Source organism: Schistocerca cancellata, chromosome 5, assembly GCF_023864275.1.
Source record: "Schistocerca cancellata isolate TAMUIC-IGC-003103 chromosome 5, iqSchCanc2.1, whole genome shotgun sequence".
In the NCBI taxonomy this organism is placed as follows: Eukaryota; Metazoa; Arthropoda; class Insecta; order Orthoptera; family Acrididae; genus Schistocerca; species Schistocerca cancellata.
This window is the reverse complement of record NC_064630.1, coordinates 582916238-582942690: the sequence shown is the minus strand read 5'-3', so window position 1 is coordinate 582942690 and position 26453 is coordinate 582916238. Positions and strand designations below refer to the sequence as shown.

The 26453-nt window shown below is 41.6% G+C and overlaps 1 protein-coding gene across 5 annotated transcripts in view; it reads left to right on the top strand.

The window, feature by feature from the left end:
• LOC126187931 (claspin) overlaps nucleotides 1-26453 on the top strand; it is a 188668-nt gene that overhangs the window by 50790 nt on the left and 111425 nt on the right. For 4 of the 5 annotated variants that reach the window (XM_049929294.1, XM_049929293.1, XM_049929295.1 and 1 more), the window contains 5 exons: nucleotides 1984-2223; nucleotides 2402-2595; nucleotides 14525-15874; nucleotides 18187-18413; nucleotides 19670-20029. In XM_049929294.1, the coding sequence (XP_049785251.1) occupies nucleotides 1984-2223; nucleotides 2402-2595; nucleotides 14525-15874; nucleotides 18187-18413; nucleotides 19670-20029 (2371 nt within the window). The remainder of the gene's footprint in view (nucleotides 1-1983; nucleotides 2224-2401; nucleotides 2596-14524; nucleotides 15875-18186; nucleotides 18414-19669; nucleotides 20030-26453) is intronic. The other variant, XM_049929297.1, reaches the window with a different exon arrangement.

The window sequence follows — 26453 nt, the reverse complement described above, 5'->3', positions numbered from 1 at the left end:
ACTGAATCTTCAGTCGGTTCTTGGTAGAACAACATTATAATAAATGAAAAGCACTAGTTTGGTTTGTTGTAGAACAAAAGCAAACTAGTGCTTTTCATTTATTTTTGGTAATCTAGTAGTGTAACCAAACATATTACTTTAATTCTTTTACGTTAAAATCTTTGAACCATATCCGTTTTCATTTCATTAGAAGTGTGTTAATTGTACAAAAGTATTTTTATGAATTTGTGAGATACTGAATACAGCTTTCAGCTTATACCACTAGCCACACCACTGGGCTAAACAAAAATCTCACTCTCTTTTTCTCATTACTTTAGTCTTCACTGTTATTGATATGTATCTTACTGTAACATGGGTAAGATAATGTATTTAGCTCGTTCTAAAGAAGCTGCGAAGGAGTTAAGAGAGAATTTGCTGTCTTAGTTGATGATTTTGCTGCTGTTGCTGTATTTAATTAAATATACACTCCTGGAAATTGAAATAAGAACACCGTGAATTCATTGTCCCAGGAAGGGGAAACTTTATTGACACATTCCTGGGGTCAGATACATCACATGATCACACTGACAGAACCACAGGCACATAGACACAGGCAACAGAGCATGCACAATGTCGGCACTAGTACAGTGTATATCCACCTTTCGCAGCAATGCAGGCTGCTATTCTCCCATGGAGACGATCGTAGAGATGCTGGATGTAGTCCTGTGGAACGGCTTGCCATGCCATTTCCACCTGGCGCCTCAGTTGGACCAGCGTTCGTGCTGGACGTGCAGACCGCGTGAGACGACGCTTCATCCAGTCCCAAACATGCTCAATGGGGGACAGATCCGGAGATCTTGCTGCCCAGGGTAGTTGACTTACACCTTCTAGAGCACGTTGGGTGGCACGGGATACATGCGGACGTGCATTGTCCTGTTGGAACAGCAAGTTCCCTTGCCGGTCTAGGAATGGTAGAACGATGGGTTCGATGACGGTTTGGATGTACCGTGCACTATTCAGTGTCCCCTCGACGATCACCAGTGGTGTACGGCCAGTGTAGGAGATCGCTCCCCACACCATGATGCCGGGTGTTGGCCCTGTGTGCCTCGGTCGTATGCAGTCCTGATTGTGGCGCTCACCTGCACGGCGCCAAACACGCATATGACTATCATTGGCACCAAGGCAGAACCGACTCTCATTGCTGAAGATGACACGTCTCCATTCGTTCCTCCATTCACGCCTGTCGCGACACCACTGGAGGCGGGCTGCACGATGTTGGGGCGTGAGCGGAAGACGGCCTAACGGTGTGCGGGACCGTAGCCCAGCTTCATGGAGACGGTTGCGAATGGTCCTCGCCGATACCCCAGGAGCAACAGTGTCCCTAATTTGCTGGGAAGTGGCGGTGCGGTCCCCTACGGCACTGCATAGGATCCTACGGTCTTGGCGTGCATCCGTGCGTCGCTGCGGTCCGGTTCCAGGTCGACGGGCACGTGCACCTTCCGCCGACCACTGGCGACAACATCGATGTACTGTGGAGACCTCATGCCCCACGTGTTGAGCAATTCGGCGGTATGTCCACCCGGCCTCCCGCATGCCCACTATACGCCCTCGCTTAAAGTCCGTCAACTGCACATACGGTTCACGTCCACGCTGTCGCGGCATGCTACCAGTGTTAAAGACTGTGATGGAGCTCCGTATGCCACGGCAAACTGGCTGACACTGACGGCAGCGGTGCACAAATGCTGCGCAGCTAGCGCCATTCGACGGCCAACACCGCGGTTCCTGGTGTGTCCGCTGTGCCGTGCGTGTGATCATTGCTTGTACAGCCCTCTCGCAGTGTCCGGAGCAAGTATGGTGGGTCTGACACACCGGTGTCAATGTGTTCTTTTTTCCGTTTCCAGGAGTGTATGTTTCGACTTGTTCCTCTAATAAGGAAACCACTTTTGAAAATAGTAATAGAGTGATTTTATAAACTTTGCTCAATTAATGTTCCTCCATATACAGTCACTGTTCCAAAATAAGGATTTATATGATGCTGAAAGCACAGATGATGATAATAGTGATGACGGTGAAAACAAAGAAGGTGATTCTACATACATCAGAGACAGCCCTGCTGTAGGGAGCAGTAACAATGAGGATGAAAAGGAGATTTTTCCTACCACTACCTCCACGGATATTGAACACTCATCTTCACAGAAGTTAAAGAAACCCATGAAACCAACCAGACAACCAGCATCTCGGAAGGCAAGGCACCAACAATGAATCAATTAATTTTGTTTGTTTTTAATTCTTAAGTGGTGTAATATGTTACTGATTGTTATAGTTCAGTCATTTGATTAAATGTTTTAAATTTGTCATGTTCAGTCTCGTAGTTGTAAATTTCTCTTTTCAAATAATGATGCTCACAATCATCTTTCCCTAGGCCAAAACTGCTGCAAAGAGTGAAATAGATAACATTCACAGTGAAACACAGAGATTGCTTCGCCAGTCTCGTTTGTCATTGCCGTACCATCGCCCTAAGCAGCACAGTATTAAGGAATTCCTACAAAGGCGGAAACCTATTGTACCAGCTGTAAAAGAAATTTCGGAGGCTACAAAAAACCTGGGACTTATCTGGTACTGCATCTTTTTTTTTAACTCCAGACTGAAATAATTTATTGTTTGAAATTTTTGTATAGTATGACAAATGAGAATTTTCTTTACAATAAAATAAATATGTAGACTAGCTGACTGGGACAAGAAAACTGACACATTGTGTCAAATCAAATATCTTTCAGCCCTCTAATGGCCAGACTACTTTATTTGGCTACCAGTTTCGGTGATTTACTACACCATCTTCAGGCCCCTGACAGATGTGAAGGAAGGCCCACCTCAGTTTTTCCAAAATAGGGGCCAGCAGGTGATGGTGGAAGTGATTGCTATAGCAAGCAGAAATCTATAGATACCAGTACTTGAATGCTGGCCCCTATTTTGAGCAGAACTGAGGTGGCATCCTCCCACACGTCAGTCAGGGGCCTGAAGATGGTGTAATAAATTGCCGAAACTGGTAACCAAATAAAATAAGTTTGCACATTAAATGGCTGAAAGGTGTTTCATTCGACATCCTGTAGTGAACAGATGGGTCCTGAACCATCTCTGAAAAAATGGACATACAGAGAACTGACACATTTGTTATTTTCAGTGCATGACAATGGCATACCATTCAAAATAAGCAATCTTTGCTCAACAGTTGTGCAAAATTTCATCATTGTAATACGAGGTGTCTCATAAAAGATGCCTAGGAGGTATTGCACAGGTCACTTGGAATGGCCACTGGCTGCCGCCAATGCATCTGCCGGCTGCAGCAGCACTCAACTCTTGGACACTAATCTGTTGGTAGTCGATTGTGCATGTGCTTCCCCTGAATTAATCATAAACAGAATAGGCATTAGATTAACTTAAGCTTACCTTTATTTACAGTATGCACTCAAAACAATGTCCCTCTGTAGTGAGAGCAGGCTGACATCTCCTGAGCACATTAGCAAACGCTTGATGAATTTCGGATGCCCAAATCTGGGAAATGATCAGCTGAACTTGTCTTCTAACTATGCTAGTGTGTGGGGATTGGTTGCATATTCTTAGTTTTTTAACATTCCCCAAAGATAAAAATAACACAGATTTAGATCTGGAGAACGAGGAGACCCGTCAATTATCTTATCAAAAACATTTTGTATTACTGTCATAGAACCATTGGCAGTGTGGGTCTTACATTGTACTGCATGAAATAACCACGTATCTTTTCACTAGGTGTTAGTTTTCAGAGGGGGGGGGGGAGGGGAAGTGCAATATATTGTTCACATACCTCTCAGAATGTATTGTTTCAGGTAAAAAGATTGGTCTAATAATTCTTCTTGCATTAATTGCACCCCACACTCCTTTTTCGCATCATGCAGAGGTTGTTGATGAGTTCACGAGGATTTTCAGACCTCCAGTGTTGAGTGTTCTGAGAGTTTATGTATCCTGACAAATACAGCCATACTGTATCTGAAACAAGCATCTCAGGCACAGACTGTAATAGCCAGTAGCAATAATGACCCTGAGCAACAGTATCTGAGTTCCTCAGTTGATGTGCTACTGTTCTTTTGTATGGTTTCATTTTCAGTTTGTGCACAGATCTACGAGCAGATGGTCTTGACACATCAATATGAAGTGCCAAATGGTGCGGAGATTTTCTTGGATGTCTTTTCAGGGACCCCCCTGTCTCATCTAATTTATATTTGGTTAAAACACTAGGTTCTAGGTTATCTATCTTTATTTGTGTATCACAGATCTGGTCTCTTGAAATCCCTTCTCCAATATGCGTATCGTTGAATCATTGGCAACTTGCATACTGGGAAATTTTCCTTTGAATTCAAGCCAACATTCCACATATGATTCTGTTTTTGCATAGTTCATCAAAAGAAACATTCATTGATCCTTAATTGAAACCCTCAGCTGCCAACAGGTGTTGTTGATATACCTCAATGGGGACAGCTGAAAATGTGTGCCCCCAACCGGGACTCGAACCCAGGATCTCCTGCTTACTGGTCTCCTGCTTTTGGACGTCATTGGTATCTGTTTTTTCGGAACAGTTACTATCTTCATATAGTTAAAAGCTACCCGGCCATTGACCTTCTTCTGTGCAAATGTGCACATTTTGCCAGAACTCTTATGGTAATCGTCACCTTAGTTGGCGCGAGTAATGAGTGAATGGGCAAATATCCTTTAGGAACATTACGAATGTAGGTTGTGGACAGTTGGGGATGTGGGTTTCACGGGAAGCGTGCAAGAGATAAGTCCCTGCAGTTGCGCTACCCTCTATGCCCTCGGTGGCTCAGATGGGTAGAGCGTCTGCCATGGAAGCAGGAGATCCCGGGTTTGAGTCCTGGTTGGGGCACACATTTTCAGCTGTCCCCATTGAGGTATATCAACAACACCTGTTGGCAGCTGAGGGTTTCGATTAATTATCATTTCTTTCTAGAGAAGTTGCATGGTCATCATTGGTATCTGTTCTTTCAGAACAGTTACTATCTTCATATTCATTGATCTTTCGTGTATACCATACTGAATGGAAACTTGCCAGGAAGCTCAAAACACTCGAACACTCAATTGCAGAGTATAGAAGACATGCTTATGGTATTTCTGTCTGAGGTCTGGGCCCAGCAACATATGGGCAGAGAAAGCCCTGGACTTGGTGCAGTTGCAGTAAGGATGTCTAGCAACAATATTTGTAGTGATTAAACTTGACAAAAAACTCAAAATAAACCAGTACACTCAATCGCACAGTGTAGGGGACACATGCAAAGTATTTGTGTGTGAGAACTACACATAGCAACAACCAGCAGACGCAGTGGAAACCGCTGGTAAACCTGCTGCGCAAGCTGCAGTCCCCTCCTGGATGTCTTTCGTGAGACTCCGTGTACTATGCCAGTGGTATGTGTATACTTTGTCATGCATTTCAGTCTTCAGCTGTATACGTCAACATTACTGTTACCTACTTGCCCTCCATTGGTTGCTTGTTGTGGTCTTTTCTCATCTCTTGGAATACAGCAAAAAATTCCTTGTTATGTCTACCATGCTTGCACCCATACTTTGAGAAATGAATAATTGGCACTGATAGTTTAGGTGAGCATACGGCAATGTTGCAGTCGTCTTAACACCCTGTCCAACAGGAAATAAGGGACCTTTTTCCTTTCCCTTTTCATATTAGTCTCTCACCAAACACACTTGAATTTGTGGTCCTGGCTGTGTAGCACACTTTTCTTACTCTGTTTCATTTCACTTCTTATATCTGTACAAGAAAATGAAAGTTTTGCATTTGCGACCGAGGGGGGGTGGGGGGCAGTGCACCACGACATATCTACCCAGGTAGGCGGGTACAGTGATATGTTTATTACATCTAATGAACAAAATACAACAACACAGTTCCTTGAGACACAAGTCCACACTATTTAGTTGGCTAAAAGTCAACACTAACATCACACTGGAATGTTCTTGATTGGAAGTCTTTCATTGATGTTGAAGTCCTGTGAGGTGCTGAACTTGTGAACAGTTGAAGACGAGATCCAGTGAGGCATGAGCTCGATGACAACAGATATGAGGTGCAGCAAGGCATGAGCTCAAGGATGGCACAGATGAACTCCTGGGAGGCGATTGCTTGAACATAAATGCCAATTGATGGCCTGTAGAGTATGCCTGGTGTAAGCCCAGAGCATGAGCGAGAGCTGAGTGAGAACTCTGATTGGTGGGCTGCTAAGCAAAGCTGAAGTAAGCCAGGAGTGTTCATTGGTTGCAGAGTAACCAGGCTGCACACTAAATACCTGCCTGGTACAAGGATACGGGTGCGGCATTAGCAGACACATGACTTCATGAAAGAAAAGCAGTGCCCACAATTACGAGGTGTGACAATAAAGTAATTAGACTGAGTTCTGTGCAAGATGTGGCAACAGTGCAGGCTTGTGTAGGTACAATATCTTTGACCTTGGTCTATAAGCCGCCTTTAGTCCAAGCGGCACATTGATGCAACTGCTCAGTTGTGAGTTGTTACTGTGTGTTTGTGTCTCTCGTCACGGAAATGGAACCACATAATATTGTGCAATGGTACGCCATTTCTTTTTGTGTTAAATTAGGTGAAAACGCAACGACAACTTCCGGTAAGCTTCAGAAGGCTTTTGGAGAGGAGGTTATGTCAAGAGCTCAAGTTTTTCGTTGGCATAAAATGTTTAGTGAAGGCAGAACGAATGTTGAAGATGAAGACTGCAGTGGACGACCATCAACCTCACGGACTGATGTCAACTTGGCCAGGGTGCATGAACTCGTACGATCTGATTGAAGATTATCCTTGAAAATGATTGCAGAAGAACTGAACATCAATCAAGAAGTGATTCATCTAATAATAACAGAAGATCTTGGTATGAGAAAGAGTTGTGCAAAAATGGTCCCCAAAAATGTCCCACCGCAACAGCGAGAAACACAGAAAAATGTGGCAGCTGATCTGTTAAAGCAAATGGAAATCAATCCAGAATTGTTGAGCCGTGTTATCACTGGTCATGAAAGTTGGTCCCCCACCCCTCCCCACCCCCCAAGTTCGATCCAGAGACAAAATGCCAAAGGGATCACCCAGACCAAAAAAAGCTTGCATGTCAAAAGTCAAAAGTGAAATGCATTCTTGTGTGCTTCTTTGATTCCAAGGGAATTGTTCATAAAGAGTGGGTGCCTTCTGCACAAACAGTTAACCAATATTACTACAAAGAAATTTTAGAAAGACTTTGTAAAAGAGTTCTTCGTGTCCACGCTAACATTGCTGATAATTGGATTCTGCATCATGATAATGCACCATCCCATACTGCTTTGTCAGTACAGCAATTTTTAACATCAAAACAAATTTCAGTACTACCACAGCCACCTTATTCACCAGTTATCGCTTTGTGCGACTTTTTTCTATTTCCAAGTGTCAAATCAGTGGTCAAGGGACACCATTTTCAAACAGCACAAGATGTCCAAAAAGCTGTGACGAGGGTCTTGGAGGATATTACAGAAGGTGTGTCCCAGAAATGTTGCCATCAATGGCAGAAGCTCTGGAATAAGTGTGTGCAATCAGAAGGGAACTACTTTGAAGGAGACAACACTAAACTTGACTAAAACAGTAAGCAACATTTTTTTCACGTCAGTCTCATTACTTTATTGTCGCACCTCATATAGTGCCATTTACTGTGATACACGTGGTGCTATAGATGAAGCTGGTGCCCTGTGGTATTGTGATGGCTGCTGGAGGTTAGGTTGAAAATAAAAAGTTGTGGTTGTGTCTTTGCCATACTGCTCCCATCGAACTCCAGAGGGCCGTGTAGCTAGTGGACATGGAAGTGTAACAGATTGCTTAATATGTTTTACTTTGATGTTTCAATCAAATGAATGATATCCACAGTTGTAAAATGATGTTCATGTTATTTTAGTAGACTTGTGTGACCTGCTTTCTGTGTGCAGAATTTTTGCTATTCTTTGGGCGTGTACCATGTGCTGTGGTGAACACAGCATATCTGTGGAATGGGGTGATGAACAGTGATGTTATGGTGCATTGAGGCTGCCAGTGCAGTGAGCGATTACTCCATAATGCAGATATCCTGTCTAGGTGATACCAGGTGTACCAGTATGGGATGAGCGTTTTTTGTGAAAATGAAACAATAATTTTGAATTGAAAAGTAAAAACATTTTATTCAAAGTACTGACCATTGCTTTCTATACATTTTGACCACCTTTTTGGCAATTTGTGGGCACCACATCAATAGAGATGTTCGTCTTTTGAAGCAAACCAATCAGTCACCCAATTTTTGACTTCTTCGTAGGAATCAAAGTGTTCCTCAGCCAATGTGTGTCCCATTGATGAAAACAAATGGTAGTCGGATGGGGCAAAGTCTGGTGAATACGGCGGGTGGGGTAGTAGCTCCCAGCCATGTGTTTTGATTATATCCTGAACCAGTTTTGCTTTGTGTGCAGGTGCATTGTCATGTAAAAAAATTACTTTGCCATGTCTTCTGGCCCATTCTGGTCTTTTTTGATCAATGCATAGTTCAAATTGATCATTTGTTGTCTGTAGCGATTAGTATTCACAGTTTCACCAGGTTTTAGAAGCTCATGATACACCACACCTTTCTGATCCCACTAAACACAGAGCATTGTCTTCTTGCCGAATCGATCTGGTTTTGCAGTCGATGTTGATGGTTGTCCCGGATTAACCCATGATTTTTCCTGTTTAGGATTCTTAAAATAAATCCATTTTTCATCGCCAGTAACAATTCGATGCAAAATTGATTTTCTTTCATGTCTTTGAAGCAAAATTTGACAAATGGTTTTTCGGTTTTCCATCTGTCTTTCATTCAATTCATGTGGCACCCATTTTCCACACTTTTGGATATTTCCCATAGCTTTCAAACGGTCAGAAATTGTTTGTTGTGCAACATTTAGCATTGCTGCCATTTGCTTCTGACTCAGTGTCATCTTCATCGAATATTGCTTGCAATTCAGCATCTTCAAACTTTTTGGTGGTCTTCCATGTTCTTCATTTCTTACATCAAAATCATTATTTCTGAACTGTTGAAACCATCATTTGCATGTTGTTTCTGATAGAGCATGATAACCATTTGCCTCGACAAGCATTCGATGAGACTCTGCAGCACTTTTTTTCAAATGAAAACAAAAAATTAATGCTGTCCGCAAATCATCACTTTCAAGGCTCGTTCACAACAAATGTCCCCTATTGACACATTTGTATCTTAACGCTCATTTCATACCAGTACACCTGGTATACCCTGGTTTGTGGAACTGCCGGGAGTTAGAGACATTGCGGTTGCTGTCTCAGTGATGTGAAGTTAATCGTTGCTTGGCACTTCTGATGTACAAGAGAGTTTGTAATTGAAAATGCTGTATAGCTTGAAGTTGTAAGCAGCTATTCAATGCAGTGTACATTTTGTAACTAGAGTGTAATATACATATTCCAGGGAAGAAGAGTTTGAGAGTATTAAATAGTAGATGCTTTTTAAGTAAGTTTTAGGGGTGATACAGCTGTTGTAACGGGGAAAAAGGACTTTGAAGCCAAAGTATCTGGGCAATGGTTACTTCCACAACTGGTTTCAAGTGCAGGATGGTAAAATTGAGAATTGATGGCAGCTGTAAACTATATGTATGCAAACAGACCATATGAACATATCACATAGTTGCTGTAGCCCACAGAATGTGCCTGTATGCTTAGTGATATATGTAACATGCGGCAGCCTGAGAGGAAACAATAACTCACCTCCCATAAGAAAGAAGGGGAGGAGCCATCGTGGAGACCACGTGACAGCTGAAGGGAGGAGGGCTCCCGGGGCTGGGGAAGTGATCCCTGGGATGGGCGCTTGCAGCACCAAATGAGAGCAGCTGCCGAATGGAACCATGGGGCAGCAGAACGGCCACAGTGTGGTGAGGGTGCTGGAGAATGCCGATGTAAACTTGATACCCACACTAGATGGTGGTGATGGTGATGGTGATGGTGATGGTGATGGTGATGGTGATGGTGATGGTGGTGATGATGATGATGATGATGGCGGCGTGTGACGAGTGCCTCCCGTCGGGTAGACCGCTCGCCTGGTGCAAGTCTTTCGATTTGACACCACTTCGGCGACTTGCGCGCCGATGGGGATGAAACAATGATGATTAGGACAACACAACACCCAGTCCCTGAGTGGAGAAAATCTCCGACCCAGCCGGGAATCGAACCCGGGCCCTTAGGATTGACAGTTTGTCGCGCTGACCACTCAGCTACCGGGGGGCGGTGAGGATGCTGGAAAACGCCGATGAAGACTTGATACCCACACCATCAGCAAGTGAGGTCACTGAGAAGCCTCTGACAGAGCGAGGGTAGCGAGGGTAGATGCATTGAATGTGTCACATTTGATGCAATATCCACAGCCGGAAGGGGAAGGCCCAGGAGGACTGGAGATGTGGGTAGAGCCTTGGCGATGTATGAGAAAGAAGACTCTACAAAGGGTAAGAGAGCAGTAGGTGAGAATCCTTGGGGAACTGGCATAGAGAGGAATTAATGACTGTCAGTTGGATCCATGCATGCAGTGGGTGCAGGAAGAGAGGCAGAAAGTGAGACCAAAGGAATGGGAGAAATGGGGGGTACCGTGGCAGCAAGTGTCTGCGGCCAATGGGCGACGGGCTTAGCTGGAGCAGCGGTGGCTGGAGACTTGTCAAAACACATGATTGACGTCAGAAGGCACTGGAGGATATGGTTTCTCCTCAGGTGCCGAGCCTGGCACCATTATGGTGTAAGAATGGACTACTTTCACATTCTGTTTGAGAAGCCTCAGCATCAGCTCATGCTGAAAGTGTTGTTGCTGTACCCGGAGCTATAACTTCTGCTTGCATTGCAGAACTGGTGGGTCCATGGGTCACTATGAAGTGGAAAGAGAAAGCATCACAAGTGTAAGAATGTCCGATAGCCACTTTTGCATTTGGGACCGAGGAGTAAACATGACCCAGTGGATGTAATCGGGAGCAATGATATGTTTGTTAACTCTAATGAACAAAATACACATAGCACAATTTATTGGGACCTAAATCTGCATTACTTGGTTGCACTAGAACATTCTTGACTGGATGTTTATCGCTGACGTTGCATTCCAGCGTGACAGTCTGCTCGTGGACTGTTGAAGGTGAGGTCCAGTGAGATGGTGAGTTCAAGGACAGTTGAAGATGAGGTCCTGCGAGGCGTGAGATCGAAGACGGCAGAGATGAAATTCCGGGAGATGATGATTTGACAGTGAATTCTGATAGATGGCTTCTAAGCATGACCGGTGTAAGTCTGGAATGTGCATGAGAGCTGAGTGAGAACTTTGATTGATAGGCTGCTAAGCATGGCCATCACAAGCCCAGAATGTGCACTGGCTGTAGAGTGAGTGGATGGTACCCTAAATACCTGTTTGGTGCAAGGATACACGTGTGGCATTCAGGAGGAACGTGACTTCTCAGAGGAGAAATGGGTCTGAGATTCAGTGCTGTTTACTATGGTACGTGCATTGTTGTGTGGCAGCTGCTGGAGGTTGGATTGAAAACAACTCGGCGTAGTTGTGTCAATGCCAGACTGTTTTAATCTATCTCCAGGGCCATGAAGCTAGATGACTTGAGCTGCAGCTGCCAGGAGTTCACACCTGCAAGGTTGGTGGCGTGTTGTGGGTAGCAGTCTGAGAAGAGATAATAGAAAGAATAGATGGAATGTTAATAGTTGTGTGTTGTGCATACCAGAGCACATTCCTAAAGCACTTTGAATTTAGTTTTTCCCATAGAAAAACAAGTGTAAAATTGGCAGGAGGAAGAGTAATTGCTGGGAGTAAAGTATTTTGTGCTAGGAGGAGAGAGCTCTACCAGATTCAGAGGTCAAATTGTAATCAAGACTTGAAACTCCAGTACCGTTAGTGTTCTAAAAGCCTCTAGTCTGCTATTGAAAAACAAAGCTTGTGCACTATCTTCAAAAACTAAAATGCAAAAGTCACTTGGAACATTATTAAACAAGAAACAAAAACGAAACAGAAAAATAAAATTGTGATCTGGGTGAAACCAAGGCCCTAGAAAATATATCTTGTAGAAATGATGACACTTTGAAATAATTGACCTCTAAACAAAACAATTATTTCCTCACTGTGGCTGCAAACATTACTCCCAGTAATAAACTGCTAAATAAAGATTATCTGTGCAAGTATAAAATGCAGCACTGACAGATATTAGTTTCAAAAACTATAATTCCCATGGAGATTACAAAATTCATCAGATGACTTAAAGGTGTTAATTTGCTAGCTATGATGAGAATTTTAAAGTCTCATGCTGATTTCATGGGACTACCCTGAAGTTACATTTGTAAACCATCAGTGACTTGCGGCATATTTCCTGACAGACTTAAATATTCTGTTGTAACTAGAGGCAATCAGATCTTCTCTAATTACTGACCCACTTACCTCATTCCAACTTCCTCAGGTGTTTGAGAAAGTGGCCTACATTGTTAGAATACTGACTCATTCATCTGATCAGAACTTGTTAACTGCCTGTCACTTTATCTTTTCTTTCATAAGTAGTCTTCAACATATAATGTGTCACAAATGGTGCCCTGGCAGAGCTAAACAGGAAAAATTATATCCTTAATATATTTTGTGAATTTGCCAAAGCCTTTGATTTTGCGCCTAAAAAATTCTCCTGGGTAAACTAAAGTGTTACGGCATTGATGCATCACTTTTTGCAAATGGTTTCTTACTATCATAACAAAAAGCAGTGGGTCAGTCTATCAGACTGTTTCACAGGTAAGAAACTGTCCTCAGAACAGGGAGACATAGCATGAGGGGCCCCTTAAGGATGTGGATCAATTCTTGCTTCTAACTTACAAAAATGATCTTTCAGTGCAGTAAAGGATGATTCTGAAACTATAATTTTTGTAAATATTAAGAGGCATATCAGTCAAGGGTCCAAACTCGACCATACCAGACATGGTTCAAATGATAACTGAATAGGGTAAATGGTTCACGGTTCTGAGTCTCTATCTCATTAAGACTCATCATTTGATTTTACACAAGCAAAAATTAATTGCTAGTACCAGAAGTAGATGATAAGTCCTACAATAAACGGAGCACACTGTGTAAAATTCTTTGTCTTCCTATATAACCAGTTAAAATGGAGTCAGTACATAGATAAACTAATCACAAAGCTCAGTTCAGCATGTTTTGTCCTTTGAAGTATCTCACTTTGTGTTGACTTGAAGACAGGAGTGTTGTCAGATTTTGTATATTTCTACTTCTTGTTGTCTTGTAGAATTATCTTCTGAGCAGTGCATCATGAGTAAATGAAATGTTTATCCAGCAGAAGCAAACAGCAAGGAAATTATATAAAGCAGATAACCACATGTTCTGCAGAGACCCTTTTAAGGATCTTGAAATTCTGTAATGACAAAATAGAAAACATTGTTTCAGCTGAATTGTGATTTATACTATTGCAATCACACGCGCACAAACAATTTTAATGTAGACATAGCCTGTGTGTCTGCAGTTCAGAGTGTGTGTAACAAGCTCCCATCAAATGAAAAGCAAGAAATTGAAAATCTACTAATTCAAAAGAAAATTAAAAGTGTACCTCATTATCTACTACAAATCATATGAATACCTACATTTTTTTGGATTGAAAAAGTTCTGTTAGCTACATGACAAATAATAGCGTTCATTGTAAAGCTGTTTGACAAGCAGTAGTGCACTGTAAACATGCCTCTGTTGTTACAGATGTAAGTATTGTATTTTAAAAATACCAAGTAAGTATTAGGTTACCAATGGGAGAGAAATAGCAGCTATGTAATGTACTTGAGGAAACAGCAGCTTTTTTCAGAGTATTCTGTCTAATTTACTTGGCTCACATTTTGTCAAGGCTGTTTAGAGAACACTGCAGAAGTTTTTAGATGAAAAGCCCTAACACATCCTCCATACATTCCCAATCTCTTCCCATGGGATTTCTGTATTGTGGGAGCCCTGAAGAAAGACATTTGTGGCCTTTGATTTGATTCAGATGAAGAGGTGCATGCCTGGGTACAGTCATGGTGACTGTCTTGTCTCTCACTAGGATAAAGGTGTTATCAGATATGACGATTACTTTTGAAATAATGAACAGTCTACTTACTTTTTTCCAGCAACTTCATTTTCATTTTACTGCCACTTATGAGTTCTGTGTGTAATCCTGCTTATGGATGCACAAGTTGTCATTGTGTTTTTTCTACATTTTTTTGTCTGCATCCACAGTGTAACAATATCCATTTTCAGAACACTGTCTGAAAGGTACCTTTAAACCAAGTTGTATCTTTGTCAAACTGTGAACTATTGTGTTTTACTCCGTTGTGATCAGAACCTTGCTGTTTGACAGTTGTAATGTCTTTATTTTCCATTGTGCATGATGAGATTTTCAGGACTGTGGCGAACACGTTTGTTTCATTTTTTAAATTGTAATTTGTCTTGCTCTTTTGCAGGAAAGATCTTGAAGAGAGAGAGAAAGAGGCTGAAGTTTTTTATAAGTCTGAATCAGAGGATTCTGACAGTGATACTAGCAATAAGGTACTTGATGAACAACCCAAGCTGTCTGATCTAAGTAATACAGGTGAAAATTTTTCTGATAAAGGAGTTTCCATGTCCTCACAAATCGCAAATGATGTTACTTCATCAAACATACTAGTTACACAAACTGGGCAAGTTGATGATGAAAATACTGATCAATCTGATACGAACTGTAGTGTTAAGCAAAATGGGCTGGAGTGTGATCAAATGCCAACCAGTGCAGAGAAGTCATCTGCTACATATGATACTGACAGTGCCCAATCTCATGAAATTAGTAAAGATCATACAGATGTCAGGAGCACAGATAAAAAAAGTAATATTGTCAGCAACCCAAATATCACTTCTGATAGTAAATGTACACTACACAACAAGGAAGGAAGTGAGGTGACAAAAAAAGCTGTAGGTTGTGGCATGATATGTGATGATAATGCTTGTGATTCTACTGTAGATGACCACACAGTGAGTTATTCAGAAAATGTTTCAATGCTGGATGTGTTTAACATAGGTTCACAGGATTTAGTCTTGCATTACACTGTAAGTGACACAGTTGATTTGTGTCAAGACAAGGACGTAATGTCAGAAATGCTGGGGCCACCCTTGAATTTAAGTGATGTTACAGCTGAGCCAGAGACAAAAACTGAAACTAAGCTATCTGCAACAGAAATACAGAAAAGTTCTGATAATAGTTCAGTATCCACATCTGGAACTCCGAAGTCAGACACAGAAGGGATTTTACCGAATTCTTCCCATGAATCTAGAAAAGTGTGTCCAGATCTAGAGGCGTCAATTGCAGAGGGTTCTGTTAGTAATACTTCTTCAGATAATTGTGCAAATGCCAGTGAAAGTGTCAAGGAACTAGGAGGTGCAAGGACCAGTGAAATAGAGACTAATGGTTTGACCAGTGTTACAAATCTACGTAAGCGGGATAATGACCGTTTTAAAAGTACTATAAATATCGAGGTGGCAAAGACAGAAATTGTGGACAGCATTAAGAGCAATAATGATGTGGCAGACAATTGTGGCAGCAAAGATGCTTCACATGAAGCAGTAAGAGCTTGTACTTCAAATAAATCTAAAAATGTGAAGTTTCAGAGCAGGATTAATACATTCTTTAAACCACAACTCAAAGGGGATCCTGATGAGATTATTGATTTGGATGCATGTGTTACAAAAACTCCCAGTGGTGTCAATGCACTTATCGAGAGGTTTATTAAACATTCGGCTGCCAAGAAGAAACCTGTTGACAAGAAAAATTTGGAAGTCAGGTAAGGATCTGTGCATGTTTAATAAGCTTCAGTCTGTGTAAGAGTAATTATTTATGGTTGTTATTGTAATGGAAATTCCAGTATGGAAACAGTAAACAAAAACAATGAAAGAAAACCACGTACCTGCAACATGTTGATGCTTACACGACCACACAATTGTTTAAGAATGGTTGCTAAGGAAAATGGATGAGACATGTTAGTAGGATGAGGAGGGGTTGGGGTGGATGAAATGAGATATGAGGAGTAAATAAGGGATAGGGAAGCGTTTGAAGGCATGCTATATGGAAATGCGATTCTCAGTGGTGGTGGGAAACTCAGGATTAGATAAGGTAACAATCACAAAACTGCATGGGTAGATCATGAGAGTGAGAAGTGTGGAGGAAGAAAGAGTGCAGTAGTGGGGCAGTGGAGGAATGGAATGGCATGTGACTGGAAAAGAAAGGGTAGGGCAATGGAGTAGGAAGAGATTAGCTGAAGACAAGATCTTCTGAAGGTGTAAGCAAGAGGGATTACTGGAACAATTACCTTTGTAGTATGGAAGAACTGTATGACATGGCTTATTGAGCCATCTGTTGAAGTTATTGCTGGTGTGGGGTTCGCTAATCTTGTCAATGACTTGGTTGTTAGGCATTTGATGGTATTTTCTGTATAGACATCCAGCATACTGATTGTGCTTCTCTTGGTGCTTTCTCCTTTGATTGGGTTGGTAGTTTCTGTAACTGATTGGAAGCACTGTAATTGGACTGAAGTGGATGGTGATGAGTTTAGTATATGGAACAGGTTTGTTGATTTCAGCACAAGAATTGATGTGGAAAACCATATTCTAGACCAAATGAGCAGTGTATAGGCTGCATTTAAAGGCTTTGGCAAGATTAACATCATGTTTGTATAACTCCTATTTCCCACTGCAGATAAGATGCATATGGGCACTGAGCCTATTGGTGAGTCCCTTTTGGTGTGGGATGGGTGACATTGTTGGTGGTTGAGGCATTTGATGTGAACAGAAGTTTTTATGGAGCCATCTGATAGGTGGATATCAGCTTCTACATGGTGAACTCAATTTGACAGTATGTGAGAAAGAGCAGAGGGTATTCTTGCCATGGGACCAGATTATGAAGATGTCCACAAGTCAGCACAGCTTGCAGATTAAGATATTAAATATGTTAGTAACATTTTTTGTATGAGGCCTGCTAACAGATTGTCACATGAGTATTTTCAGAGTACTATGGATTTGCTTGTAGATTTAGTTTCAAAGGATACACAATAATGGCTCAGAATGTGTTTGGCTAAAAGACTTCGGCAGGAGGTGGTGGGTTTCATATCGGGATGGTGCTGTGACAAGTTGTGTTGTATGGCTGCAAGAACACGAAGGATGTTGGTATACAGTGACACAGTGTGCAGTTAAAAACAGTAAATTAGAATGGTCCAGGAACTGTGAAAAACTGGAGAAGAAAGTAGTAATTATCATGGATGTATGAATGAAGACTACGGCATGAGGTTGAAAGTAATCGTCAGCCAAGGCACAGAATAGTTTTTTGGAAGCATTGTGGTTAGCCACAATAGGAGTAACCTGTGAAATTGGGTTTGTGAGCTTTGACAGCAGATACAAAGTTGATGTAAGGTGAGAGTTGCCTGTGTGAAGAGGAAATGGATTCAGGTGTCAGATGAATCTAAGTCTTGGGTGATGTTGGATTTCTGGGATGTGATATTATTGTTAGTGGAGGAGTCAGAAAACTTACAGAACTTCTCACTCACATAGTCACAGAGTTCCATAAAGATGGTGACAAAGTTTTTGATAGGGGGGAAAAACAATTATATCAGTATCGGTTTTAATTTAAGGTGGTGTTCAGTAGCTGTGGTGTTGGGCTCACTAAGACTGTATATGAATAAGAAAGGTGTAGCCACATTGAAGGTGAGAAATTCTTGGAAGATTATCAGAGTGCTTTTGTGGAAATGGAGGGGAGGGGCATTATTGTAAGGAGATTGGAAGTATTAAAGACAATATTTATTGGTCTCCTTGGGCTGGAAGTAGCCAATAGGGTTGATGGTGAATGTATGTTTCGTCAGAAGAGAACAGGAGAAGGAAAGTAGGCTTCGAAGAAGTCCATCATGGTTAAATCTAGGTTTGATTCTTAAGCTGAGACCTTTTAAAAGGAGTGAGATTTCTGTAGGGGTCTTGTAGGAAAATATTTAAGTACCTTTAATCTAATTACCATGTTGTTAATGCTGAAATATATTAATTATTGGTGCAAAAAATTGAATGAGCTCATTCTCAAGTAGTACAATGCTCTTATGAGATTTTTATCTGACAGTGTTTCAAGTGTGGAAAAAAGTGAAAATGGAGAGGAAAACGTAGTGAAAGAGGTTTTAACAGTACCATTAGATGAAGAGGCACCTGAAGATCCTGAATTAGCCAAACCGGGTGCCAAACTCTTGCGACTGAAGGAAGAGCTCCAACAAAAAATGGCACGGCAGAGAGAAGAGGAATGGTTGAAGAAGCAGCAGGAATTTAAAATGGATAACGAAGAAGACATTGATGGTTTGTTCTTTCAGTGATAGCTTATTTGTTCCCTCTCTTTTAAAGTAACATGAGTTTCTTTACTTTGATTGTGTTATTGTGTATGTCAGTAGCACTAAGTAAAGGTTGTTCCAATAAGCATTATCTGCTAATATTTTTGTTATGAGTGATGCAGCAGCTGTAATGAATGAGAATATGTGTTTGAAGTTTTCGGGGATGACATACTAAGATATATTATTGTGTCAGAAAATTGCTAAACAAATAAGGATATGCACTAGTGTAATGAACATACAACATATATTAGGTACATGTCAATACACAAATGCTAATGTTACATAATTGTATACATCATATCATTCACTAAAGGATTTCAGTTAATTGCTCATATAGTGCAGTTAGAACCTCTAAATGTTATGGTATGGGAACAGAAATGGCCTGGATAAATTTGTGAGGAATCTCTCAGCATGAGATTTTTATTTCAGTTCATAAAGCGTCTACAGAAATTGCTGAAAGCCTGACAAATAAGTTGTCCGTCATCTCTACTCCAGCCATTTTTAGCAGGTGACATGTCAGGTGAAAGTGCAGACCTGCAATGCAGTGTTACTCATCTTTCTTTGAAGAAGTTTGCATGTTCCACACCACATGTCAATGGGCATTGTTGTGCTGAAATGTGCATGTGAAGCTGCTCAAAGGATGGGTAGCAGCTCTCACCTTAAAACCTTCTCAGTGTAGCAGTTGACCTACTGAGTGCCCTAAATACATAGTTAAGAGTGCATGTTGCATTCAGTGACACATCAAACCGTTACACTTTACTCGTCTGTAGTCACAATTATTCTTTGTTCTTAGGGTCTCCCTCCAGACCCCCAATTGTCCCAATATTTAAAGTTATTTGATATAAGTGAAGTTGGTGTGCAGGTGCTATATAAAATAAAATAAACTCAACTCGTAGAAAATAATGTCGCATGAGGTATATGCTCACCCCTGCCCATGAACTCTCAGCTGAGGCATTCAACTGAGTATACCATGACCTGACTGCTCACTCCTATCCACATGTGCCTGCAGTCACCAGGCTGCCTCCATGTGAGCAATCAAGCTGGAAAGCTTGGCCTGGAGTACTAGCACTTATGTTACTGCACTGTTTTACACGTCATTTCCATTGGCTTTTGTTTGGGCCTTTATTTCTGACTGCTGGAGGTTTCTTAAATATTAGTGTATATTGTCTCAAACCAATTTATATTTTCTAAGTTAATGGTAAACATTATCTTGTCTGTTTGCAGATGAAAAGAGTGACTGTGGTATGTTTGATGAAGATGATGATGCTGAAGAACCACTTACTGAATCAGAATCTGAGGAGGAGGAAGAGGAGGAAGAAACTACAAAGGTTGTGCGGAAGAAAACAGTAAAGAATAAATTTTTGGATGATGAAGCTGAAGTATCTGGTGACGATGAAGATTATGAGGAGGATGAGGATGATGATGGTGGTGGTGATGATTCTGATGCTAACCAAGAAGAAGAAGAAGAAGAAGATAATGATGATGATGGTGATAATAATAGTACTGAGGACAGTGAATTACGCAAGAAAAACTGTGATGAAGAACCAGATAAAATGGAAGTTACAGATGAAAATGCTACTGAAGGTATAAAACTATTGTGCATATTCCATACTTAATTCTCAACAGACATTATTTGTTGCTCAGTTTTATGGCCAAAGTAATAATTTGGGATGGGATAGTACTGGATAGGATACAAAGAATTGTAAGGCATTGAGCACTCAAAAGGCCGATAAACAAGATCGGTAAACATTGCTGAGATGTTCAAATAATGTCTTCCTTCAGGGCTAAAGCGCGTGCGCGCGCATACACACACACACACACACACACACACACACACACACACACACACACACACACGCACGCACACACTTCACAATGCTGTGATTGCAGTTCGAGAGGTCAGGTGGACTGGGTGCATTAAGGGTTGTGTGGTGTGGGTAATTGGACAGAGAAGTGAGAGGCTGAAGGAGAGATAGGGGGTGGGTGGCTAGTTGCTCGGAGGGAGGCACACAGGTTGCTGGCTAGTAATGCAGGGGGGAAGAGTAACAGGTGTACAGGTCACCTTCACAAGCAGGTGCTACATACCAAACCTAGTCATCAGACAGATTTCTCATGCCTTATTCTCACACACTCCTAATCTTCCTACTGCCCCCAAGAGTAGTCTACAAAGGACTAGTCTCATCATGACCTAGTATCGCCCTAGAATGGAACAACTGAACCACATCCTTCACCAGGGCTTTGATTAACTATCATCAGGCTTGTAAATGAGGGACATCCTACCCAAGATCCTTTCTACCCATCCTAATGTGGTACTCTTATCGCCCACCCAACTTACATGACATCCTACTCCATTCCGATGCACTCCCACTCTCAACTCCTTGCCACAGGAATTGAATCCCCGTGGAAGACCCACATGCAAGACCTACCCAATCCAACAACTGACCACTTGGTACTCATGCTCCCCAGCTTGGAAAAGGATTGATTCTGATGAAAGTTAGCAAGGTTTTTTATTTATTTTTTCATTCCCCCCCCTCTCCTGTCGACGACATGATGCTTCTGCTATTCGTGAGTGGTCTCCTTTACCCCAAATTATGTACACCCTTAAGGAATTAGGATGTTCTCACCTGAACTGTTTTTGCAGACTACGTCTGTAGTTCCAACTCAGCAGTGCACCTCTCATTAAAGTGCAAGAAGTGCAAGTGACTAACTTATTCGGCAGTTTCAAAATAAATACTTGTGAAAATATAATGAAAGGATTGATATCAAGGAAGTCCAAAATGTCTCCCAGAATAGTAACAGGTGTACAGGTCACCTTCACAAGCAGGTGCTACATACCAAACCTAGTCATCAGACAGATTTCTCATGCCTTATTCTCACACACTCCTAATCTTCCTACTGCCCCCCAAGAGACTGTCAACAAGTGATGCATTTCTGTGATAAGTGTTTGCTTATATTTTACTGCTCCTGGAAATGACAACACATGCAAGGATATATTGATGTTTGAAATAACGTAGTGGGAAATACAGGCCTGAGGTTATAAACTGGAGAAATACTTAACAATTCTGAAAGTTTTTTGTAGTGTGTCAATGAATTAAATAAATAAAAAAAGAAAATCAAGATACTGAAAATTCAAACAGATGAAATGCGCTCCCAGAAAATGCAAAGTTCACATTATTGGCCTGTTAAGATGGTCTCATTCTAAATAAATATGCAATATTCTGAAAGTGCATAGTTGTCTGAATAGAGTAAGTTCTGCTTACAAAGAGGACGACACCTGTTCACATTGTCATATCAGCTCATTCTGTTGACTGTATGTGGATTCCACAGCCTTTGATGGCTGAAGATGCAGTTTTAGCGTCAATACATTAAGAAACCTAATTGCTTCTTTTGATGTTATAACATTTCTGCTGGTAGCTTTAACTTCATTTTGAGGTAGTGGAAGGGATAAGACAGTGGATTCGCATCAACAACAATAATGTGGAAAGGATAGATTACTACTCTCCACATAGAGGAGGCAGTGAGTTGCAGTCAGGTACAATGAAAAAGACTGTTACAATATAACTGCTTCTTCATGATGTAATATTTCTGCTGGTGGCTTTAACTTCATATGAGGTAGCAGAAGGGGTAATACAGTGGATCTGCATCGAGAACAATAATATGGAAAAATAGATTACTATTATCTACATAGAGGAGGCAATGGGTCGCAGGCAGGTACAATGAAAAAGGCTGCTATAATATTGAGCTTTGTGATACAGTGCTTCTGAAATAAAAGCACACAAACGTTCATACAAACGCAACTCACATACACGCTCATGGCCAGTGCCTCTAGTCACTGGAGCCCGACTGTGATTGCATCTGACTTGAATAGCACAACTCCAACCCCTTGCCTCATAGTTCATATTCTTGCAATAGACCTAGGTGAAAAACTTGTCCCATACGTCCTCCCACTACCGTCTGCTCCAGTCCTGTCACAGGCATCTCCAGCCACATCGAATGCAGGTCTATCTGTGGAAGCAGACATATAATCCTCAAACTAAGCTGAAACCACTGTGCTGCTTTCTACGTGGGCATTACAACTAACAAGCTGTTTGTCCTCATCTTTGGCAATTGCCAGACTGTGACCAAGAAATGGTTAGACTACCTAATTGCTGAACAAGCTGCCCAACACATTGTGCTTAACTTTAATGACTGCTTCACAGCCTGTACCATGTGGATTCTTCCTATCAGCACCAGCTTTTCAGAGGTATGCAGGTAGGAACTCTTCCTACATGTCCTTTGTTCCTGTAAGCCCCCTGGCATCAACCTTCACTACTCCCTGTCCTCCATGCACCTATCCTCTTCCTGCTCCCTCCATCACTATACACACTTTCTATCCCACCAGTACGCTCCTACTATTCTTCTCCAATTCTGTACTTCTGTCCCCTTCCACTCCCTTCGTCCCCACCCTCCATCCCCAACCCCCAGCACAGCTTTCTGACATTGCACCTAGCAGCCCTATCCTGTCCCCACTCCGTCTGTTCATGCTCCCATAGGCAGCATGGCATTTTCCTCTACCCCTCTCCTGCTATCCCTCTCTGTCCTCACCCCATGACCCCTCCTTACCATGACAACCCAACCTGGCAGATTGTTACTTGTCAGATGCAGTCATAGTCTGGCTCCAGTGCCTGGAGACAGTGGCCATTTGTGTGTACGAGTTGTATTTGTGTGAATGTCTCTGTTTTCTGCCTTGGAAGGACTTTCTCAGAAAGCTTAGTTTGTAGCTGTCTTTTTCACTGTGCCTGCTTCCGACTCAATGACTCTTCTGTGTGGTGAGTAGCAGTCTACCTGTTGCATATTGTTGTTATTCCATCCATGGTTTTGCATTGTTTGATGCACATCAAGAACAGGGTTAAATTCTTTTCCAAATACAGACTCAGGTTTCCTATTCGTTTCCCAGTTCAGAAAGGTAATGTGTATAAAAACATGTTTGGAAAATTAAAAGTGCATGGACACGACGACATTTTAGTGTGCTTGATGCTCTGGAGCCATGCCAGTTTTGGGCAGTTGAATGGTTTGCGAGATTCATGTCATGTAAGCAAGGTAGGCCTCAGCCATGGAACCAATTATATTAGAACCATGAATCGCATCTGTGTGTGTACTAACTAAAGTTCAAAAGTCGGTGTAATGCACACACTTTAAAGTCGCAGTTTTAGATGGCAGGTGTTTTTTTGAACAGTGGGTGCATCAAATATCAGTAGCGGTCAGGCCTAAACTATCTTGTTTATGATGCTGCCAACCTCTGTATGTAACTACACGGTAGCCATTACCAAATGCGTTGTATTGTGAACTGCCTGTTGTTTTCTTTTCTTGCACTGAAACGAGTGAAGAGACAAATCCTGGTCCATCACAGAGTTAAATTAAAACTGTCACAACACCAGAATGGGTCGGCAGTCACTATGACCGTATATCAGTTCTGCTAATGCAGTTACACAGAATGTGGGTGTTTGCTGGGTGCCTATTCCTCGGTCATCTGGCAATCGTAATGCTAGCTTGTTTATGCTCACAGCTTACTGCCAGTTTATAGCGACCACTCGCGGTACTATGGTGACCAGAAAACTAAAGCTGTTAACATATTTCGACTATGCCAAAAGTCTTTCCCTATATGTGAATAGTTATTTTCAGTTCTTCTTCCGTCCCCTTACCCATTCTGTCTGTAACATTGTCAAGCATGGCTTGCGTGGCTATGAATACCTGTGAAAGGTTGAAATCTATATTTTTCAGATATTGTAATTATCAAACTGGGTGGCAAAAGGAAAAATAGTGTTGGGGAACAACTTAAATTGGAGAAGCACTTTTTGCACCAATGGGAAAACACTACAGCTGCTCAACAGAAACAATCATTTGTTGAAAGCTTAAATAGAGCTAAAAGAACAAAATGAGGAAGAACCATTCTGGACAAATCTATTGAAGTTTTATGAAAAGCAAACACCCTTGTGAGAAAGATTCCCAATCATCACTTTATAAACAGTCAATTCCAAAGGACTAGGACATTGTCATCATGCAAATAGCTTGAAAACCTTTAAATTTGTAGTCTAATAATTTACAACTAAACAAAAATTTAGATGTGAATTTTGCCAGAAATAGATACGTGTTCAGGTGCCTACCTAAGGGTTTAATGAATCTGTCTTTGTGCTCCACTTTTGACAGGAATTCTTTTATGGCCATGTGTTCATAGCGACTAAAAGCTTAATTAGTTGGTCATGTACCGGGTGGTGTTAATTATACTGACCTCATTCCAAGTGCTGCAGTGTGGGCTGCATTCATTGCAAGACACTGAAACATTGTAGGTATATTCATTAATCTATGCGCTCGCAGAATATGCTTGAAAAAATAATAGTTTTTCCTTCTGCCACTAGGTGAAAACACGGTGCTGTAAGCAGTCAATGTGGTGTGGGGGCAGGGAAAAGGGAGGAACGATCAAACAGTGATAGTGGTGGTTTTGGCATGTTTGGTAGGATGTGGTCACAAGTTACAACACGTATTCAGTATGGTCTTCCGACTCGGCAACATGCTGCATCTGTAACATGGCATGGTTGACAGTTGCTTGCAGCACATCTAATGTAATTAGAGTAATATGCAATCGTTTGCTGTCTTTCAGATCAGGGAGAGTCCGGATACATCCCTGATAGACATGATCTTCTGGGTATGCCAAAAACCAAAAATCACATTGATTTAGGTCAGGGGATCTAGAAGGTCACATTTCATGAAATAGCCTAGAGATGATGTGATTGTTAATGAAGGTGTTTGGAGCAAATCTTTCACCTTGCAATTGACATGTGGTTTCTCCCCCTCTTGCATGAAAATAGTGGTGTTGCCGCAGTTGCAGTTTTGCAAAGCTGGATTCACGTGTTGCACAAGGAGGTCCTTATATTGTGCAGATGTCACTGTACACCTAACAGACCTGTGAGGTGTCATCCGTGAGTGTAGTGGATGTTCCTGCACAACATGTGGCAGAATAGAACCCACATGCGACAGTTCTGTGCATCCATGTCACCTTGCAGTGTAAAATGTGCATCATCTATCCAAAGAATATTTCCTGGCTACGTATGATCCATTTCCATGCATGCCAAAAAATGAAGGGCAGAGTCACAGCATTGTAGCCTCTCTGGGTGCTTTGTTAGTACACTCTTGAGTATTTTAGGGATACCAATGTAAAATGGGCAGCAAAATCTTTTGAAATGTTGAGCAGGGGGGAGAGAATTCCTGTGATACAGCTCAAGCAATGGTTGCAGAATTTGAGGCATGTGCTGCACAGTCAGCTGTTGCTACACCCACTTCATCAGATGCCATGGGAATGGGCTGCCTACCTCTCCCTGTTGCACCACCCAATTTTCTGTTTCTTCAGATTTCTTGATCATATTCTTTACCCCATTTATTGACATGGTGCCCCTTCACAGCTTTTTCTGTCAGTGCTGCTATTTCTTCTGTTCTGATAAAACAACTTTACCAGCAGTGCTGCATGGTCTTTCTCGTCAGTAGCCATTGCATTTTGTACAAAAAACTTCACCCATCTTAACTCTTTACACCAACAGTCGCTTCACAGAAGAAATCAACACATGTTACCAAATGACAAACAGCATACTGACCGCAAAACAAGAAACATTTCACATTCTTATTTCTTACATTGCCATATCTTCACCTGATGGCAAGAAAGTAGAAAGTGGAACTAATGCTCTTGTAAAATTTGACAGATGTGTGATTTATCTTACCAAAACATTTTACCTTTTATCTTGCAAAAGATACTAAGATTATTAAAATGATGTGATCTTGCTTTCAGCTGTTGTTTTCAGTGGGATTCCAGTAGATACAACTAGTTTTGTCTGTGCATCAGACGTTGTCTGGTGAAACTAGTACCTTCTCAGAGTGTCACCATTTTTTCTAGTGTATATTAATATGTTAGTACTTCTAAAAAAATGATAGAAATTGTAGACCCATATTACAAGAAGGTGAAAAATACTAAGATAGTAGG